The 21,070-nt window shown below is 42.6% G+C and overlaps 1 protein-coding gene across 1 annotated transcript in view; it reads right to left on the minus strand.

The window, feature by feature from the left end:
- Window positions 1–21,070, minus strand: part of DHX8 (DEAH (Asp-Glu-Ala-His) box polypeptide 8) — a 28,739-nt gene that overhangs the window by 6,576 nt on the left and 1,093 nt on the right. The window contains exons 2-17 of the mRNA XM_010832499.1: window positions 17,110–17,195; window positions 16,523–16,595; window positions 16,048–16,133; window positions 14,844–14,953; window positions 14,101–14,460; window positions 13,655–13,799; window positions 13,358–13,561; window positions 12,613–12,700; window positions 10,367–10,464; window positions 9,266–9,413; window positions 8,075–8,256; window positions 6,219–6,413; window positions 5,788–5,973; window positions 5,142–5,352; window positions 4,581–4,762; window positions 2,226–2,366 (exon numbers count right to left, since the gene is read on the minus strand). Coding sequence (XP_010830801.1) covers window positions 2,226–2,366; window positions 4,581–4,762; window positions 5,142–5,352; window positions 5,788–5,973; window positions 6,219–6,413; window positions 8,075–8,256; window positions 9,266–9,413; window positions 10,367–10,464; window positions 12,613–12,700; window positions 13,358–13,561; window positions 13,655–13,799; window positions 14,101–14,460; window positions 14,844–14,953; window positions 16,048–16,133; window positions 16,523–16,595; window positions 17,110–17,195 — 2,495 coding nt within the window. The remainder of the gene's footprint in view (window positions 1–2,225; window positions 2,367–4,580; window positions 4,763–5,141; window positions 5,353–5,787; window positions 5,974–6,218; window positions 6,414–8,074; window positions 8,257–9,265; window positions 9,414–10,366; window positions 10,465–12,612; window positions 12,701–13,357; window positions 13,562–13,654; window positions 13,800–14,100; window positions 14,461–14,843; window positions 14,954–16,047; window positions 16,134–16,522; window positions 16,596–17,109; window positions 17,196–21,070) is intronic.

Raw genomic sequence — 21,070 nt, forward strand, 5'->3', positions numbered from 1 at the left:
AAAACAGTGGTTGGTGGCAATAGGACTATGGGCAATTTTCAAAATAATGTTATATTACTTCTGTACTCAGGGGAGAGGGGCGCTAATTTTTAAAATTAAAAACAATATGTAGGTTAGCCCTAGGTTGCTAGGAAACCAGTGAATAGGAATCTGGAGAGGGCCATTTTCTGACAAAACCATCTGTCTTATAAATAGTATCAGGGTTTACGAATTTCTATGCCAGCTCCAAACCAAAAGATGAGTATGAGAGGTCACTACCCACTCAGAGGGAGGCAGCAATCAGATTCCACAACATTCTACAGATGTTTCTCAAATTACAGAGGGCAGATATAAATAATTTCTCCATCACTGCGAGTTGCATGTATCACCCCCAGAAGAACTGGTACAGAACACACATGCTGGGACCACTACTGCTGCTGCTGCTGCGTCGCTTCAGTCGTGTCCAACTCTGTGCGACCCCAGAGATGGCAGCCCACCAGGCTCCCCCGTCCCTGGGATTCTCCAGGCAAGGACACTGGAGTGGGTTGCCATTTGCTTCTCCAATGCATGAAAAGTGAAAAGTGAAAGGGAAGTCGCTCAGTCGTGTCTGACTCTTTGCAACCCCCTGGAATGCAGCCTACCAGGCTCCTCCATCCATGGGATTTTCCAGGCAAGAGTACTGGAGTGGGGTGCCACTGTCTTCTGCCCAAGTTTAATTTCTTTTTCTTTTCTTTTAGGGCCACATCCCACAGCAGGCATGGCTTCCCAGGTGGCTCAGTGGGTAATCTGTCTGCAATGCAGGAGACTCAGGAGACATGGGTTCAGGTTGGGAAGATCCCCTTGAGGAGGGCATGGCAACCCACTCTAGTATTCCTGCCTGGAGAATCCCTTGAACAAAGGAGCCTGGTGGGCTACAGTCCATGGGGTCACAAAGAGTCAGACACGACTGAAGCGACTGAGCACATACACATACATGCACGCACGCACTGCAGACATATGGGATCTCAGTTCCCCAAGCAGGGATTGAACCTGCAGTCTTAACCACGACCACCAGGGAACTCCCTGGCCCAGGTTTAAATCCTGGCTCTACCAGCTATGTGACCTTAGGCAAGTCACTTAACCCCTCTGGCCCTCAGTCTCACTTGTGAGATAAGGATAATAACATCTACCACAAAAGATCAACTGAGAATGTAATGAGTTCATGTGCGTGAAAGTACCTGGGACGGTGCCTGGCACGCAGGAAGTACCCTGCAAGTATTAGCTATTATTACTTAAGTTTCAAAATGAAAACAGCCTGATGGAATTATAGATTATGAGAGTGACACATGCCTCTTATATAATATTAAGACAATATATAAAAGTACAGGGAAGAAAATGTGCTTTACCCATCAGCATAGAAACCACAGCAGCACCACTGAGAAAGAACCTTGCCTAACATTTGCCTATACTACGCTTTCAATTGCAGGTACGTTCACATACGCTGTGCACAGGCACATACCATCTATTTTTAAACCAAAACTGGATTATACTACTCATGCTATTTTGTAGCTCATTTTTTTCAAATAATATATCATAGTTATGTGCTTATGTCATTAAATATAGATACACACCACTATGCTAATGTCATATAACATTCTATGGCATGAATTTACCATACTTTATTAAACTACTTCCCTTTCGGAGCTAATTTAGAATTTTCCCAGGTTCCCTCTAATACAAATAATGCTTCATGAACATCCTTTTCCATTACCTTTGGATATGAGTTCAATCATTTCTAACTTTCAGATTTACTTCCAGAAGCAGAACTGTTAGGTTCAAGAAATGAACTTTTAAATTTCAGATACACTGGGGCCAAACTGCCTTCAAAAAGGATGATCAGGATATTCATTTTAAAATATAATTTAGGCAGGAAACTGTTCCATAATTACCAAACAGACACTATCATTTCTTGAATTATTACTATCTCAGATATTTGTGGGTAAGTACAATATTTTTAAAAATAATATTCTTAAGATAATCAAGGGTGCTAATATTAAATTTCTTTTTTTTTAAGTTCCAGTTTTATGGGGTTTTTTAATGTTGAAACACTATTCTGAAGATTAAAAACAAACAACACAAAATCTCCTGTATCTCAACAAAGAAGCCAGTATCTTAAAACAATAAAGTTCAAAATACAAAACCATAAAAAATGTCAGAAAAGTCCTAACCAGGATTTTCAGAAAAGCTGCCAGAAGAAGTTGCCCTACCTGAGAAATAGGAGTCACCACGAGCTGGTCAATCCCTGTCTTAGAATTGTACACCTTCTGCTTCACGAATCCAGGGTCCACCACATAGTAAATGCCATCAATAGTCAGCGATGTCTCCGCAATGTTGGTGGCAATCACGACCTGCAGGCAAGAGGGACATAGCTGGACTGAACTGCCCAGTCTCAGTCCTGAGGTATGAAATGAGACTTCTGAACTCGGACATCTTTCCAAAGAGATTGTGCAGCTCTCTCCCTCCCTCTAGATGGTTAGAGAGCACTTAATCTCTGTTTGGCCCCAAATGGGTGGAAGGAGAGGTGCCTTCATCTTAAGTGTTAGGCTGGGGAGGGAGCAGTACCTGAGAGCGGTGGAATAGGAAAAAGCATGGCCAATCAAAGCCAATTTCATTTGTGCAAGTGGCTACATCCCTCATTTTCTAGATCCAATGCTGATTACTACAATTTTAATTTTCTAGCACCCTGGGAAAGCAGAGATTTCCTGGTATCACATGTGCCAGTGCAAAATGAGATTTTCCTTCCCCCACAGGGACATCTGTACTACAAAATGAGCTGTTTGTGTATGTGGAACAAGGGGGAGACTCTTTTTTTCTGATGATAAAATGAACCACGAGGCAGCAGAGGAATTTCACGATTTGTGTGTAAAAAGCAGCACATGTGATCTGGATTATTGGTCTCAGCCTGGTACTGCCACTCTTCTTCCACCCAGAGGTTCAGAAAATAAAACACAACTGCTTGGAAAAATCATTGCCAGGAGGCACCAGAACATCTCACCTCATGCCAGCATTTTACTGGCCCTGAAAGGCTTCTACCTGCCAGAGAACTCCCCCGTGGAGAGCAGCACAATCACCAGGAACAGAGAAGGAGTCACCGTTTTCCTCTCAAATCTGCTCCTCTTTATTTACCTCCTCAGCACCATCTTCCATCTAGCAGTCCAAGCCAGAAACCTGGTAGTCATTCCTGACTTCTCCCCACTGCCCTTCCCTAAATCTCCAGGCGCCCACTATGTCTTGACCGTTCTAACTCTTCAATGTTATTCAGATCCATCTGTCTTCCAGATGGTTACTAGATTCATTCTGGTGATCATCTTATAATGTATGCAAATGTCAAATCACTTTGTAGTGCCCCTGAAACTAACATAATGTTGTACATCAACTGTATTTCAATTAAAAAAGAAAATCCATCTGTCTTCCATTCCTAGGTATGTACTCAAGAGAAAAGAAAACATATGTCCACACAAAAACTTGTAAACAAATGTTCGCAGCAGCGTTATTCATAATAGCTAAAAGGTGGAAACAATCCAAATGTCCATCAACTGATGAATGGATAAACAAAATGTGGTACATTCTGTTCTACAACAGAGTATTCTTTAACAGCAAAAAGAAATGAAGTGCTTATACATGGTACAACATGGATGAATCTTGAAAACACACTAAGTGAAAGAAGCTAGCCCCCAAGGACCACAAATTATAATGATTCTATTTATATGACATGTCCAGAACAGGTGAATCCAGAGACAGAAAGTGGTTCCCAGGGGCTGAGCAGAGGGGTGAATGGGGGATGATTTCTAAACGGTCTCTTTTGGGGATGATAAGATTGTTCTAAAAATTAAGTTGTAGTGATTAATGGTTAGTGATGAATGATTAATAACGGTAATTCATGGCTGCACAATTCTGTGAATATACTAAAAAAATTCTGTGACTATACTAACATGTACTGAATGTTATGCTTTAAAGGGGTAATTGTTCGGTATGTAAATTATATATCTCAATAAAGCTATTACTGTAAAATCCATCTGTCTCCTTTCCCACTGTCTCACACATACTCATAGTCAATTCCAGCTGCTAGAACTACACATCTCCCTGAAAACCCTCACAGCTCTTGGCTAGGAGGGCCTGTTCTGCCGACTTGGAATGCATGTTGTCCTGCCCGTCTCGTCTAGGTGAACACCCACATGTTCTTCAGGACTAGCTTAGATCCTAACTTCCAGTAAGAACACTGGGTTGGGTGCTCCCCCTCTGGGGACCCAGCACACCAGTAGCACTGTCACCCTCTATGGTAAAAGCCTGTCTACTGGTGGATGTTACACAGCAGACAGAAGCCTGTCCTCAGATGGGAGCCCTGTGTCTACACCAAAGTCTGGGAAATGCTCAAAAAACGACCTGTCAAATGAAAGCATAGGGAGGAAGAGCAGGGATCACATACAAGACCCCATTCCTTAACAAACTGGTTGGACTACTTCCTAAAATATAATACACAAGACTCACATACACCATAAGCAATCCCCATCAGCAACAGTTGCATACACCATGTGGTTTCAGAACATAAGCGCCTGTGTTACCTTTCTGCTGCCAGGTGGAGCTGGGTCAAAGATTCGGGTCTGCATCTCACTGGGGAGAGCAGAGTACACTGGGAGGATAATCAGCTCTGGAACATCAGGTCCCAGGGATTTCATTCTTTCATACAGGATCTCGCAAGCAGTATCGATCTCTTCCTGACCAGTCAGGAAGACCAGGATATCACCTAAGAGGAGAACAGGAGCATGAATTGACTTCCTCGGTGTGTGTTCTATACAAAGACCACACTGACATTCACAGAACTCCAAAAGGTGGAAAACACTCTCATATTCTGATCTCTAACAAATTAAGAGGTTTTCCTCTATCCATGTTTATTATGTTTGTTGTTTGCTTTTTTAAATTTTTAAAAAATTTGTGTCTATGTTTAAACAGATGCATTTATACCCTGCATACTATTATTTATATTTTCATCACCACCACTTCAAACATGCAAACCTGAGACCTATAGACCAACCACTATTTAAAAGGCATTTTTTAAAAAAATGAGCAAAAATACCCACATCAGGACTTTTGGCCTAAGAGGAAAAATGCTCTTTTCCCCCTACCTGGTGGTTCTGTTAAGTGGATCTGCATGACCGTGATCAAGCTAGCATCTAGATAATCGGTTTCAGGTTCCTTTGTGTACAATATTTCCACTGGGTATGTTCGACCTGGGATGGTAAAGATGGGAGCTTCATAGAAGTACTGAGAAAACTTCACAGCATCCAACGTGGCTGAGGTGACAATCAGTTTCATGTCCTGCCGTTTCTGAACCGTCTAAAGGGAAATGCAATGCAGCTTACTAAAAATGACTGCCCAAAAAAGGCACAGGTACTCAAATCCAATTCCCAGGCTTTCCTGGTGGTCTAATGGTTAGGAATCCTCCTGCCAATGCAGGAGAAATGGGTTCAATCCCTGGTCCGGGAAGATCCCACGTGCCGTGGAGCAACTAAGCCCATGCGCCACAACCCCTGAGCCCATGTGCACAAGGACTAGAGCCCGTGCTCCACCAAGAGGGGCCACTGCAGTGAGAAGCCCCGCACCACAACTAGAGAGCAGCCCCTGCTCTCTGCAATTTGAGAAAGCCCGCATGCAGCAACAAAGACCCTGCACAGCTAAAAATAAATGATAAAGTAAGCAAATCTTAAAAAAGAACATTCCCAGAATTCAGTTCCCAACAGGCAGAAGGGTCACTGAAGAGCACCTAGTTACCTTTTTCAGCAATCCAAAGAGCACATCAGTGTGAATTGTTCTCTCGTGCGCCTCGTCCAACATGATGATTGCATACTGAGTGAGGTCGGGGTCGATCAGGCATTCTCGGAGCAACATCCCATCTGTCATGTACTTGATGACTGTTTCGGGGCTGGTGCAGTCCTCAAATCGAATGGTGTAGCCCACCTAAAGCAGAACAGAAGTGGAAAACCTTAGACACAAACCTCTCCTTTTTGCCATCTTCACTCATGATTTCAGCCCAGACTATTACCCGTAATCTTAGTAAATAGAATTTGACCAAGATGTACAGTGATTCCCTCAAAGTAAAATCTGATCCTGAACAGATCTGATGAACATGAGAAACTCTCTCTCTCAGAAGAAACCTGTAAAAAGGTAGTATTATTCCCAGAACAGCATCATCACCCACTCACCTCTTGGCCTAAGCAACAACCGAACTCCTCTGACACTCTTTTGGCCACAGACATGGCCGCTACTCTTCTAGGCTGGGTACATCCAATCTTGCCCCTGGAAGTGTAGCCCGCCTCCGCCAGGTACTGGGTGATCTGCGTGGTCTTCCCAGACCCAGTCTCTCCAATAACAATCAGGATCTGGTTGTCATGGACAGCCTGAAAGCAACCAAATGTAAGGTCATTAAAATCTGCCACACATTACTCAGGAGTAAAATAATTAAGTTCTAACATTAAAGGAGAAAAGGGGGAAACAGTGGTGCACATATGTAAGATGACAACCAGGGTTTAAATTTTTAAGTACGCATAGAAAAAAATATTAATGGTGATTTTCTATGGGTGATGCTCTTTTTCAACTTAGTAGGTAAAAGAATCTGCCTGCAATGCAGGAGTTGTGGGTCAGGAAGATCCCCTGGAGAAGGGAATGGCTACCCACTCCAGTATTCTTGCCTGGAAAATTCCATGGACAGAGGAGCCTGGTAGGCTACAGTCCATGGGGTCACAAAGTGTCGGATACGACTGAGTAACTAACACTTTCACTTTCAACTCTTCCCCAGATGGCTCAGTGGTATAGAATCTGCCTGCCAATGCAGGAGATGCGGTTTGATCCCTGGGTCAGGAAGATCCCCTGCAGAAAGGAATGGCACCCACTTCAGTATTCTTGCCTGGGAAATCTGACAGACCGTGGAGCCTAGAAGGCTGCACTCCATGAGGTCACAAAAAGAGTCGGACATGACTTAGCAACCGAGCATACATGCACGCATAACAAATTAAAACTTTAAACTTTTAAATTTATTTACATTTTTGGATGCTCCAAGAAGCATGCAGGATCTCAGTTCCCCAACCAGGGATAATAAGACTTGAGCCCCCTGCAGTGGAAAGCATGGAGTCCTAACCACTGAATCACCAGAGAATTTCATGAGTATTCTTTTTTTCTTTAAACTGACTCAATTATTTAAAAACATATTGTTTTCCTTAAACTCATAAAAATACAAAGATGCTAAAAGCATAAACTATCCAGCTCACCCTGATATTTTATATACATATATGTATGTTTTTTCAAGCATTATATGCACATGATTAAAGAATTCAGTAGCAAATAAACACAGTTCCTTTCTACTGTCATTCTCAAATCTCCAGTACCTTACCCCCTAAAGTCACTTGATTTCTACACTGTTTATAATAGCAAAGGATTGCCATCAACCTACATGTCTATTAACACAGGACTAGTTAAATAAGCCACAGTACACCCACATAACAAAGCCCTAAAAAAAAGATAGGGAACAATGCTGAGCTGTGTCACTGAGGGGAAAAAGCAAAATACAGAACAGTATATATAATATACTGCCATCTAGAAACACACATGGTTCATATAAAACGTATGACACCTGTGTGTGTATGTACATATGTATATTTGTACTTGTATGTATAAGAGATCATTGAAAGGATTTGCTGGAAACTAATAAAGTATGTTGCCTCAGGAAGGTTTCATGACCTTAAATCAGATTGCAAGAAAATAGAAATAAGTACCTGAAGTAAAGACTTGCCTCAATGGGAAATCAAGCATCCCCATTTTTCTTACTCAACACAATACTCTGCCCACTTGTGATTGCTCCAGGGGTCCCCAGTTCAAATAATTTATTTCCTCATAGAAAAAAATATGTAGACTAATATATATGTGTTTTTTTTAAGTAGGTGGAAATTTTTTTTTCCTATTCCCTTCAGAAAAGCCACTTCAAATGCACTGATTTCAATTAAGACATGTCATTTTTAGAAAACACCCTGATTTCTGCACCAACATGTCATCAAGAGTTTCTCACCTGGACCAGCTGCTCCTTCAGCTTGTAGATGGGGAGGCTCTCCCTTTGTTCAATGATTGACATCTGGGTCTTTTTTCCATATGAAGCTTTGTTGCCCCCAAAGGCATGCTTCTTCCACTCGGGAATGTCATTGGGCATCATCCCAATACCCCTCATGTTGGCAGCAATCTGTCTGCCTTCCGCTGCAAAGGAAAACAGGCGACTTCTTATCAACCTCACTGTCCTTTCCCAACCCTCAACAGATCACATTTCTCCAGTACATTCCTCTTCTCTGCATCCTGTCTTTAAGCCATCATCTTTCCTCTAAACTATTACAAAAGCCTCCTAATTCACCACATGTGTTTACTCTTTACCCAGCCAATCCATTCTGCAGGGTAACCTCAATAATCCTTTGGAAATTCCATTCTGATCTTGCCACTCCCCCACTTAGAACTTTGCACCATTTCCCAGTGAACACCAGGACTGAGCCCCAATTCCTAATGCCATCTACAAAATCCTGGCGGCCACATCTCACCCTGCCCCCGTGAACTTCACCCATCACTCTGTTACAGCCACACAGGTTTTCTTTCCGACATCACAGCCTCAGCACAGGCTATTCCTCAGCCTGGAACATACTCCCCAACCCCCATGTCATCCCCATGGACAGACTAAATCCTATTTACCCTTCAGGCCTTTGTCTTCCCAGGAAAGTGACCCGCAATAGCCAACCACACCTCTACTTCTTATCTAGCATTGGTTTGTGATTTAACTAATTAGTTATTTGGTAATTATCTGGTTAATATCCATCTTCCCCACCAAACTATAAACCTCGTAAGAGCAGGGACCATGTCTCTCTTCTTCACAGCTGTATCCCCACCTACTTAACACAAACAGTATTTGTTATGACTGTATCCAACAGTCAGTTAATATTTACTACACAAAGAATTATATGAAAAGAGAAGTTTCAGAGCTATATTATCTTTAGAATAAAAATTTTTAAGTTATTCAAAAGAAAACAGCCATCTAATGATTTGACCACAGTTACAAAAACATTAAAAAAAAAAAAACACATGCTCTAACTGAAGGGAAAAACTGAATCACCGAAGTCAAGGCTAAATCTTCAGTTACGTGATGGCAGTGTCCTCTCCCTGTATATTTGAAGGTTCAGATTATTTTTTAAGTCCACATACCCACCCACCCCCAGAGTCCTACCATCAGGCAGAGGATCAACCCAATGTTTGTTGAGTCCCATGGGAATAGAATCCATCTCAGCTTCCCGCTGTGCTTGCTTAAGTTCCCGCCTTTCTTTGGCCAAGGCACTCTGCATCATTGCTGCTTGGGAGAGGGAGCCATCTGGATTCTAGTGCAACAGAGGACAATGCAACAGGAGAATGGGATCTCAGCATGCACTGAATATCCAGGAAATAAAATGCAGTTGTTAAGCCACTCAAATCTAAAAAAGAGACTCACCCAGAAGAAACTTCATATCAACATATTAGACTTCATGAAAGAAGTGGATCAACTGTACCATATTCAAAGAACATGAACAAGAACAGTGATAAATCACTGAAAGAACTGGGGATTTTTGGCTTGAAGATGAGAACCCCAAGAGAAAAGCCATATTCTTGTCTATGATCCTGAGAACTAAAATTAAGACTAATGTAGATGCCTCAATAAGACATATTTAGTTCTATCTAAAGAAGTCTACTGATCAGATCTATCTGGGGATGCAATGGGTCTCCTCAAGAGCTGGTGAGTTCCCTGTCACCAACACTGTCAAGCAGACATGAGAAGACCATGTGAGATGAACTGCAGAGGATATATGGTTGGATTATAAGCAACAGTTGGGCCTTTAAGATACCTTCTTCCAAACCCCAAATTTTATCATAACAATTCCATGAATTCTCTTCACAGCTCTACCCTACACAACATCTAGTGCTATAGCTTTCTACTAGGAACCCCAATTGGTCAAGTGATACATTAACAATTGCCCTTGAACCAGTAAGGTGATGACTCAGCCCTAAAGCCTGGACAAAGGCAGTGATGATAGATCCAGCACTTGTATTTATCTCTGCTTCCTCCCAAAATACATTAAAATGAGACTGTAAGAATTTAAAAGGCGAAAACAACAAAGTCAAGTCAATCTTCCTCTATATAAAAAACATTCTAGACCCCAACCAACAGTCACTACTGCCTCCTGTGGCCTGAGTTCTGCTTACTCAGATCTAGTAACCTGCTCTGAAAAACTGAACCGTTACTTTAGGAAAAGCAGTTCACTTGCCACATCCAGGTTAGAGTCCCAGTGTTTCTCACCTTAACGATTTTGATAGGGCTCATGTCCATGCTTTGTTTGGTGTGCCCTCTCAGGAATGGAGGCTCTTCCTCAACCAGCTCAATCTCAAGGTCCTCATCTGGAAGTCCCCCAAAAGAAGAATTAGCCAGAAACAAAAGACATAAACGACGAATCGTTCTCACATAAACCATTAACTTCCACAGGCATCAGCAATCTTTATCAAAGATAGCTCCCAAGGTCAAAACTCTAATGTGGGTGACTGTCTACCCTGCCTACCCTGCCATTTCGAAGGCATTTGTGCTCCTGCCTAAGAACGGATCAGAGCTTCTTTCAAAAGAAGTTAAGCCTGTGGAAAAGTGTTGTCTGATATTCTAAATGGTACTAAAGCATCTGCCATTCACTTCATGTGGAATAACAGCTCTTAGCCCACAACAGATGGGGGGCTGGGGGGAGTTTAGTTGGATAACATCAAATGTTGGCAAGGATGCAGAGCAACAGAAACTCACTCACACTTATAGTAGTAGTGTAAATTAGTACAAAAACTTTAGGAACAATGGGGACTGCCTGGTAAAGTTGAACACACACATGTCCTGCTATCTAGTAATTTTCCTCCTACATATTCAGGAAAAAGAGACAGTCTTGCACACGTGCATTAAGAGACAAGTACAGGAATTTCATAATAGAACTTTTCATAAAGGCAAACAAAAAAACCCCAGAAAACAACCCATATGCCCATCAAAAGTAAAATGGATAAATTATGACAAATTTATATACAGAAAATCTCTACAGCAGTGAAAACAAATGAAATTTAACTATAAAAATCAACATAGATATTATACTGAAAGAATAATGGTGACTCAAGAAAAAAAAAAGGACGTTCAAAAACTAAACAATACAGTGTTTAGGGACAGACAGGTGGTAAGATGCTAAAAAACCAGGAAATAAGGTAAAATTCAGGATGGTGATTACCCAGAAGAGGAAGGAGAAAGGTCTAATTAGAGCGAGCATGTAAGGGCTTCAAAGGTGCTGATAAAGTTCTACTCCTATGGCAGAAAGTGAAGAACTGAAGAGCCTCTTGATCAAAGTGAAAGAGGAGAGTGAAAAAGTTGGCTTAAAGCTCAACACACAGAAAACTAAGATCATGGCATCCGGTCCCATCACTTCATGGCAAATAAATGGGGAAACAGTGGAAACAGTGTCAGACTTTATTTTGGGGGGCTCCAAAATCACTGCAGATGGTGTTTGCAGCCATGAAATTAAAACACACTTACTCCTTGGAAGGAAAGTTATGACCAACCTAGATAGCGTATTGAAAAGCAGAGACATTACTTTGCCAACAAAGGTCCATCTAGGCAAGGCTATGGTTTTTCCAATAGTCACGTAAGGATGTAAGAGTTGGACTATAGAGAAAGCTAAGCGCAAAAGAATTGATGCTTTTGAACTGTGGTGCTGGAGAAGACTCTTGAGAGTCCCTCGGAGTCTCAAGGAGATCCAACCAATCCATCCTAAAGGAGATCAGTCCTGGGTGTTCATTGGAAGGACTGATGCTGAAGCTGAAACTCCAATACTTTGGCCACCTGAAGCGAAGAGCTGACTCATTTGAAAAGACCGTGATGCTGGGAAAGACTGAAGGCGGGAGGAAGAAGGGGACGACAGAGGATGAGATGGTTGGATGGCATCACTGACTCAATGAACATGAGTTTCAGTAAACTCCAGGAGTTGGTGATGGACAGGGAGGCCTGGCGTGCTGCAGTTCATGGGGTCGCAAAGAGTCGGACACGACTGAGCGACTGAACTGAACTGAATTGGGTGGTGGGTACACAGGTTTTCATTTGTTATTGTTATATAAACCATATACACTTTATTAAGGAATTTATTTCACAATTTAAAAAAAACCTGCCAATGGGCTAAGCTTAAAATTTGTTTCCATGGCAACTCAGAGGTAATCTAGGTGGATCCAAGGTTTAGAGAACAATTACTAAAAATATGAGATCAAATTCACTCCCCAAAATACTAGAACTTCTTGTATCTTAAAAACTGATTGTAAGCACCTTATATCCTAAAAACAAACATTTATCAGAAAAATAAGGGTTTTTTGCCTCTATCATGAAAGGACCCTTGTTCTTTGAGAGAAGAGCCGTGAGACCCATGAAACAGATGAGTTTAACCACTGGTTTGTATAAACTACAAATAAACCCTATCCACGGCTGAACTTGCCAACTGTCCTCCCAATCCATCATCCTGGCCCATCCGAGTGCCCGGTTACCTTCTTCATCATCCACTTTAGGGAGAATGCCAGTCTCTTCATCGAAGTCTGGGAACTCTTCCTTGGAAAGGACATTGGCAGCAATCATCTAGCCAAAGGATAAAAAGAAACATTTGTCGCCTACTAGATCAACACTCTTCTTTTGACTTTATACAAAGACTTCATGTAGGAAACCAAGGTTTTTTCCTCTGCTGACCCAAGACTGCAGGGCCTCAAACACCATATATCCTACCCATGGGGGCACAACATCATGCCCAAAAGCACAGCTCAAGAGTCGCATTCCCAGGACATGTTATCTCCTGACTCCATAGTACTCTGCACATTCCATATTATGTAGAAGGTAAACCTTCCCAGTTATTTGCTTCAATTTGTCTCCTCCACTGGATTTGGAGGTCCTCAAGGGTAGGAACCATGATACATTTATCCTCATAGCCCTAATTTTCGCACAGTGGCCTGCCACACTGGGGTTTTGATGTTTACCAACAAATAATGAAAACGGGAACGATCACTCAAACAGCACTTACCACATGCAGGCACTAATCTAAGAACGTCACTTCTACTAACTCATTTAATCCCCACGATACCAACACTGGCCCTGTTTTACAGATGGGGGCTCTGAGGCACAAAGAGGTAGTATAACTTGGCTCAGGATGATAACCTGAGTGGTCTGAAGTCCAGGGTCCACACTTATAACCATCATGCTACCCCCTGAATGACTGTGGCCATAAAAGCAAAGGGCCCCAACCTGCTTGATCTCCCACTTCTCTGGGTCAGAGATGCGGGTAAGGCGCTTGCGCTCTAGTGAGTCATCCTCTACTTCAGGGGCACTGACGAGGGACAGGTGGGTGGGCCTGTCCGGATTCCTCATAGAGGTCTCCTCGTTGGTCTCCCCGACAAGATTCCGCCGTCGATTTGGGTTTAGATCTTCTCCAGTCTCTTGATCCACATCCTAAGGCACAAAAACAAGGGAGAGAGTTTACTTTCCGTTCTCTTATGCCTCCTTGACCATCAGATGTGGAAACCAGCTGCGTATCTCACCTACCTTCATGCTCAAGCTGGTTTTGGTCCCAGTGAAGGACAGCACTTTGACCTTGACCCTCTGGCCTTTGCTCACCACGTCAGCCACATTAGCCACACGGCCTTCCCGCCGGAGCTCAGAGATGTGCACCAGGCCTTCCCACCGCTTCCTGAGGGAGTCAGACACATCAGGAACAAGAGCAAAGTTCCAAGAAACCAGCCAAACAATAAACTAGAATTACCACCTTCCCAAAGAAAAAGTTGGGGGCAAGGGTGGAGGTGGGGGGGGCAACAAATTCTCATCTGTGTCAACTAGCAAAAGGGTGGATCTCCTGAAGTCAGAGGAAGAAATAAATGGCTCTATGACATTTCAAATAAAAGGTCAACTTCTAACAGCCTGACACAGTCACTTTTTAAAATATGAAAATCCCCAGTGATAAAAGAAATTCTGGCCTTTGCTGGTGTCATTACCTCAGTCCCTCCAGCTGCACAAAACATCCAAACTGCATGATGCTGGTGACCTTGCCGTTGTAAATGTCCCCGATGGCGGGCTCTTCTGGGGGAGGGCGGTCCACATGCTTATCTCGCCATCTGTCCAGATTCCGATCCCCATACTTGTCTCGGTCTTTCCGATCTCTGGGGGGACTCTGACTTCTGCTCCTGGACCGGTATCTAGACTTCCCCTTATTCCTGTCCCGGGTCCGGGAACGTGATCGAGAGCGGGACCGGTGTCTCCGCTTATGGTCTCTATCACGTTCTCGTTCTCGCTCGCGGTCACGGTCTCGCTCTCGCTCTCGGCTCCGGCTGCGCTTCTTTTTCTTGGCCTTGTCCCTAGCAACAAATACTTGTTTGAAAAACAAAACCAGCCCAATTCCATCCTCGCCTTCCCAAGCACCTAACACAGTGCCATGCATATGGAAGGTACCCACTAAATGCTGAAATGGAGTTTCAGTAACTATGACTGACATCGCTGCAGGCCAATAACAGAGGAGGCCACAAACGTATTCAGCCCTCTTTCAACCCAGATTTCTATCTTCTGAACATCTCAGCACTTGCTGCCCAAACACTCTCACTCTCACACTCTCAAAACAAATCCAGCAGTATGGTACGTGCCCAGTCTAGATTCTGTAAACTTGCCCAGTTTTGCTTGCTGGTCCACAATTCAACTATCACTATATCCTAAACTTGCAAAGGATAGGACGTGAGGGACAAACCGGTGCTCGGTGTCTCTGTGCTTCTCTTGGCCTGCTGCACTGGGCATCAAGGCCTCCAGTTCTTTCAGGACATCCACAGCGACTTTCACGTCATCCTCGTCCAGCATGGTCTACAGAGACAGAGGCAGCCACGTCAGGAGAAAAGGGGACAAGAAAAGTCCGCTCTCAAGAATCTGTACTTCAGGGTCATCTGCAAATCTAACAGTCCCTACAGTTCTGACCACTAATGTGAGGGAAGCAGAGAGGGCAGAGATTTCCAACACAATTTGAGACAGAGGGAGAAGGAATGAGCAAAGGCTCCTGGAAGTCATTTCCACACTTGGCAAATCCCTGTTGTCCTTAATACAAACCTTATGGTGGCAATTAGGTACCATCCCTCCCATGAAAGCATGCAAGTGGTGATTATGAACAGAAAATAGACGTCAGAATTTTTACACAGCACTCTCCCTCTACACTCCCTTCTCTCTTTCACCTCTTTATTTTTCGCCACAGTTCTCATCGCTCTCAGCTATACCATCTACTTACTTGGGTATTGCCCGTCTCCTCCCCACTAGAGAAGTTTGCATGTTCATTCCCTGCCCCAGTACAGGATGTAACGTCCAAGAGGGCAGACACTCTAGTCTGTTTTGTTCACCACTGTACCCTGATAGTTATAATAGCTTGGCATATAGTAGGTACTAGTGAAATCAAAAAATCAAAACACTTTGAATCTGCCTTCCAATGCAGGAGATGCAGGTTTGATCCCTGGGTCAGGGTAGATCCCCTGGAGTAGGCATGCTGCTCTAGTATTCTTGCCTGGAAAATTCCATGGATAGAGGAGTCTGGTGGGTTACAGTCCATGGGGTCGAAAAGAGCCAGATATGACTGAACACATACACACAATATGTAACAAAGAAAAAAACCTAATTTTGCACAACAGGCAGTTGTATCAGAACTTTATGTTATTTCATACCTTTTCCATATCTCTTAATTATTGCTTCCCAAAATTCCCAATCTCATTTCCCTGGAATATCATTCTCTGAACCCTTTAACCCTACTCTACACACAGTACGTGCTCAGGGAGTGGCCAGACACTTTTACTTTGAAAAATACTAATACACTACAGTGAAGGCAAACTTAAAATTAATAACTAATGAAACAGAGAAAAGGGGTGAGGTGGGGGGACATGTAGCTGCAGTAGACAAGCTCAAAATGGTATCAGTACCCGAACAGAAGGGTTGTCTGGCTGGCAAAGGACTGGGAAGAGTTCCTTCAGCTTTTCTTTTTCAGTTTTGGGCTTAACAACTGGATCTTAATTCATTAAAAGCATGAAAGGGTAAAAAAAAAAAAAAAAGACATAATTAATATTCTCAGAGATTAACAAAAGAACTTCAACTTCAAATCTAATTGATGCAATTAGATTTGCATCAAACTAAAAACATTTTTATACATATTACTCTTATACATTACTATAAACATAATTCAACTTCCTAAAAAAAAAAAAATACTGATTACAAAACCCTCAACAACAATACTGGCACTGGGATGGGGAGTGTGATTCAGTATGCATTTAACTGGTTATGTCTTATTACTTTAATCTACTTGTTCAGCAACTGCAGCAAGGTAAACAAATGCAATTTACAGGATGCTCACAACCTAAACCATACTGGAGACAAAGCTTGGCTAGAAGCCCTGCTCACCTTTGCTAGTAGAAGGCTTTGCTGGAGGCCGCATGGTTTGTATGAGACGCAGCAAGTTACTAATGAGTGAATCCTTTGAAAAGAAACAGAACAAAGATTGTCAGCTCCTGGATCAGTGCTTAAAAATACTAAGAAAAGGGCTGTCCTTTAGAAAGAGTGGTAATGCACCTGAATTTAACTAACTGGGACAAATAAAGCAGAGCGTCAACCTGATGTGGCCTGAACCTAGTAACATACCTCAGAGAAAACTGATATTTATGACTCTTTGCAGGCATGCAACTTAGTTCCCTTCAACTATTTTATTTCCCATGGTTTAGAACTACCTTTCACACCTAGACTGTTTTTGACTTCCTAATTCATAGAACAAGAATGTAAGCACCCATAAAGACTTAATAATGGAAATTCTGCCCCATTTTCCTAGAAAGGTGTCACAGGCAGTTCACAGGTTATATTCACAGGTTATATCACCACTGTTTAGTGGCATGAAAACATCACATACTTAATGGTTCACTTTATTGGCATGTACTATCAAAATTTAAATCCAACAGTAATATTAAACCAAAACAGGGATCTCTATGTACACATACCGTGAATTCTGCACCATTTTTGACCAGCGAAGCCTTGAAAGTATCAAAGGTGGTATTTTTCTCAGCAAGACTGATCACAAATTCAGCTGCAAATGAGAAAAGGGATTAAAACCAGGAAAATGGAGACTTGAGGAAGAAATCAGTTTCAAGTATGTTAAAAATAAAACCAGTTTGGTTATCCAACAGTCTTCAGTCTTCATAAAAACCGAAAAGCACCATTCAGTAAGAGTAGAGAAAGAATTTAGATTACCAAGATTATCCATGTATGGTCTAGTTAATCTTCACAAATAAAAAAAAGACATGGATCACCAGGCCTTTGAGTGCATTTGAGAGAGGAAGACCTCCTTGTCACAGATCATAGTGCTCTTCATTAAAACTGCTGCTGCTGCTAAGTCGCTTCAGTCATGTCCGACTCTGTGCAACCCCATAGACGGAAGCCCACCAGGCTCCCCCGTCCCTGGGATTCTTGTCCCAGGCAAGAATACTGGAGTGGGTCGCCATTTCCTTCTCCAATGCATGAAAGTGAAGTTGCTCAGTCACATCCGACTCTTAGCGACCCCATGGACTGCAGCCTACCAGGCTCCGCCATCTATGGGATTCTCCAGGCAAGAACACTGGAGTGGGGTGTCATCGCCTTCTCCAATGCGTGAAAGGGAAAAGTGAAAGTGAAGTCGCTCAGTCGTGTTTGACTCTTAGCGACCCCATGGACTGCAGCCCACCAGGCTCCTCCGTCCATGGGATTTTCCAGGCAAGAGCACTGGAGTGGGGCGCCATCGCCTTCTCCGCTTCATGAAACTACTAGGTATGTATTCCGCCATACAGATTCTAGAGGCAAGCATGTCCAAGGTCATGAGCCAATGCACTTGTGCACAGGCATGCACACATGGACACAACAGGATGCTTTCTACAGTTTCTGAAAGGACTCACACGATCTATAATATATATGAGGTCCAGGCAGCCACTGGGTGGTACAATATCCAAGTTGGTGAAAGACTCACTTGCTCCCCACTCCCAAATTTCACAAACCCGCCTAGTTCTCAAAATTTCCAATATTAGAACTATTAATTAAGAGACTTGCAGGAGAAAAGTGCATTTTATGATAGATTGAGAAAATTGCCTCAACTTCTAATGATTTCAGTTGGACTTTTTTTTTTTTGGTCATGCCATATGGCTTTCAAGATCTTAGTTCCCCAACCAGGGATTGAACCCAGGTCCTAGGCAAGAAAAGAATGGAGACCTAACCACTGGACCATCAGGCAATTCCCTTCATTTGGATTTTAATCCTAAAAAATAATAATGAAAACATGGAAGATCTGGATAACCAACTTATAAACTAGTACCAAACACCATTTCCATGCTGAAATTTGCCTTTACCTTTTTTATGATGTTAAGTGAAAGCCAGATGCCATCAGGTTTTTATTTAAAGTTAATGACAACAGTGCCAATGGTGAAGACTTCTTAAACATCTACTACATTCCAGGCACTATGCTAAGTGCTTCACATGGGTTACCCCCATGGTTCTCACAACAACCCTTATAGGTAGGTAGTACTACTGTCCCTGTTTCACAGATGAGGAGGCTGAGGGTTTGAGACAATGACCTACCCAAAAATAATTGGTGGAACCAGAACTGGAATCCAGAAATCTGATTTCAGAGCCCAAATTCTTTAGAGAATGTAGACAGAGAACTAAATCACATGGTGCTAGTCACACAATGCTCAAAAGAGCCAGTCCTAAAGAAGTCACCAGCATTCACACTGTAGCTGTCATTAATGAGGGTTTATTTTTAATTTTCAGAATTATATGAGGACATCATATAACTGAACTATCAAAAATGAATCAGTAATTAAAAACAACCTCATTGTTGAAACAGAGAAGGCAATGGCAACCCACTCCAGTACTCTTGCCTGGAAAATCCCATGGACAGAGGAGCCTGGTAGGCTACAGTCCATGGGGTCGCAAAGAGTCAGACACGACTGAGCAACCTCACTTTCACTTTTCACTTTCATGCACTGGAGAAGGAAATGGCAGCCCACTCCAGTGTTCTTGCCTTGAGAATCCCAGGGACGGGGGAGCCTGGTGGGCTGCCATCTATGGGGTTGCACAGAGTCGGACATGACTAAAGCGACTTAGCAGCAGCAGCAGCATTGTTGAAAACAGGAAAAATAATGACATTGATTTAAATGATAATACATCAAGGTCAAAATAAAAAAATTAAGTCAACAAGTAAAATACACAAGAAATAAATATATAACTTTCTGTTATTAAAACCAACTCTGGCAGTTTAGCTTTTTTGTTACTAAAACCAACTCTGGCAATCACACTTTTCCAATATTACTATTTTTAATGTTACTGGTTCCGTAAATCTGTGTTTAACAGTGTATAAATTTATCACAGTATAAATACTGTGATTTATAAGAAGAAACACATATTTGGTTTCTATCTCTGGCGTGGAGCTCCTAAACCCTTGGAATTTCCTAAACGCAGAGAATAAGTTATTATTTACTTTTCTGAGATAACCTCAGGAAAACCCCTAGGTAACTAGGATGAGGGTTAGTTGTCAAGGAAACCAATCAAGAGATTAGAGGGCTGGAACTTTCAGCCCTACCCTGATCTCTGGAAGGGGAGAGAGGCTGGAGATTGAGTTCAGTCATCAATGGTTGGATGGGATCACTCATCCATGTACATGAGTTTGAGCAAACTCTGGGAGACAGTGAAGGATGGGGAAGCCTGGCGTGCTGCAGTCCATGGGGTTGCAAAGAGTCAGACATGACTTAGCAACTGAACATCATCATCAATGGCCAATGATTTAATCAGTTGTGCCTATACAATGAGAGCTGTGCCTATATAATACATGAGTGCTCATACAATGAGGCCTCCATAAATATCCAGAGAGTTTCCAGATTGGTGAATGCATGGAGGTTCAGGGAGAGTGGGGCACTGAGAGAGCATGGGAGCTCCTCTCTCCTTGTTACATACCTTCCATTTAGCTGTTACATCCTTTTATAATAAATCAGTTAGTAAAATGTGTCTCTGAGTTCTGTGAGCCGCTCTAATAAATTAATCAAACCCAAGGAGGGGGTCATTGAAACCTCCAATCTATAGCAGGTGACAAACCGGACTTGCAAGTGGCCTATGAAGGTGGAGGTGGGGCAGTTTTGGTCTCAAGAACTTTTTGTTTCCTCTAAAAAGAGCTAAGGCATTAGTACTCTGTAGTTTAAAAGAGAGAGGGAAACAATGTAAGCCCACTGAGGGAATCTATCTTGTACTCTACTGTATTGCTAATCCCCCAACTCAATGAACATTTGCTGAATGAAGGAACATATTACCCAGAGAGATTGCAACCTGACCAGTCTATCACCTCATTATCAAAAAAAGAGTAAACTGAGAAAAAAGTACACAAGATAGGCACATCCTGATGACAAGCAAGAGAAAAGTGAACTAAAATACGCAGGTGCTACATGGTAACCCTGTGAAGAACACAGTATCATCCTTATTTCACAAATAAGAAAAACAGCTGCAGAGAAATTATGTATCTTACCCTAGATCATACTTCTAACCTCCCTGACCCCCTTCCTCATGTATGTGTCCGTTTCTTCCATCTCTTCAACTGATGACTTTCTCTTCATTTAGAAAACAGAACTGTCAAATGGGAACTCTCTCCCTCATCTCCCTACCACCTATCCCTAAACCCACCTGCATTTAAAATCACATTTTGCCCTCCTTCCAGTTAAAATGAAGCATCCCTGTGCCTATCAAGTCAATTCCTCCACCCATGCCCTAGACACTACCCATCCCTCTGCCTCCAGGAGGATTCCACCTGCCTGCAGCCTGGGCTGTGGGGCCCTAGTCTTTTCCATTTCCTCAGTTTGTATTCGCCCCACGTGCATTTTGTCCCAAGACGTCTAATGTTTGAGAGACACTATACATTGGTGCTTCAGAGACAGTATAAGCATGAATGGT

Source organism: Bison bison, unplaced genomic scaffold (genome assembly GCF_000754665.1).
Source record: "Bison bison bison isolate TAMUID 2011002044 unplaced genomic scaffold, Bison_UMD1.0 scf7180017861046, whole genome shotgun sequence".
NCBI classification, from domain to species: Eukaryota; Metazoa; Chordata; class Mammalia; order Artiodactyla; family Bovidae; genus Bison; species Bison bison.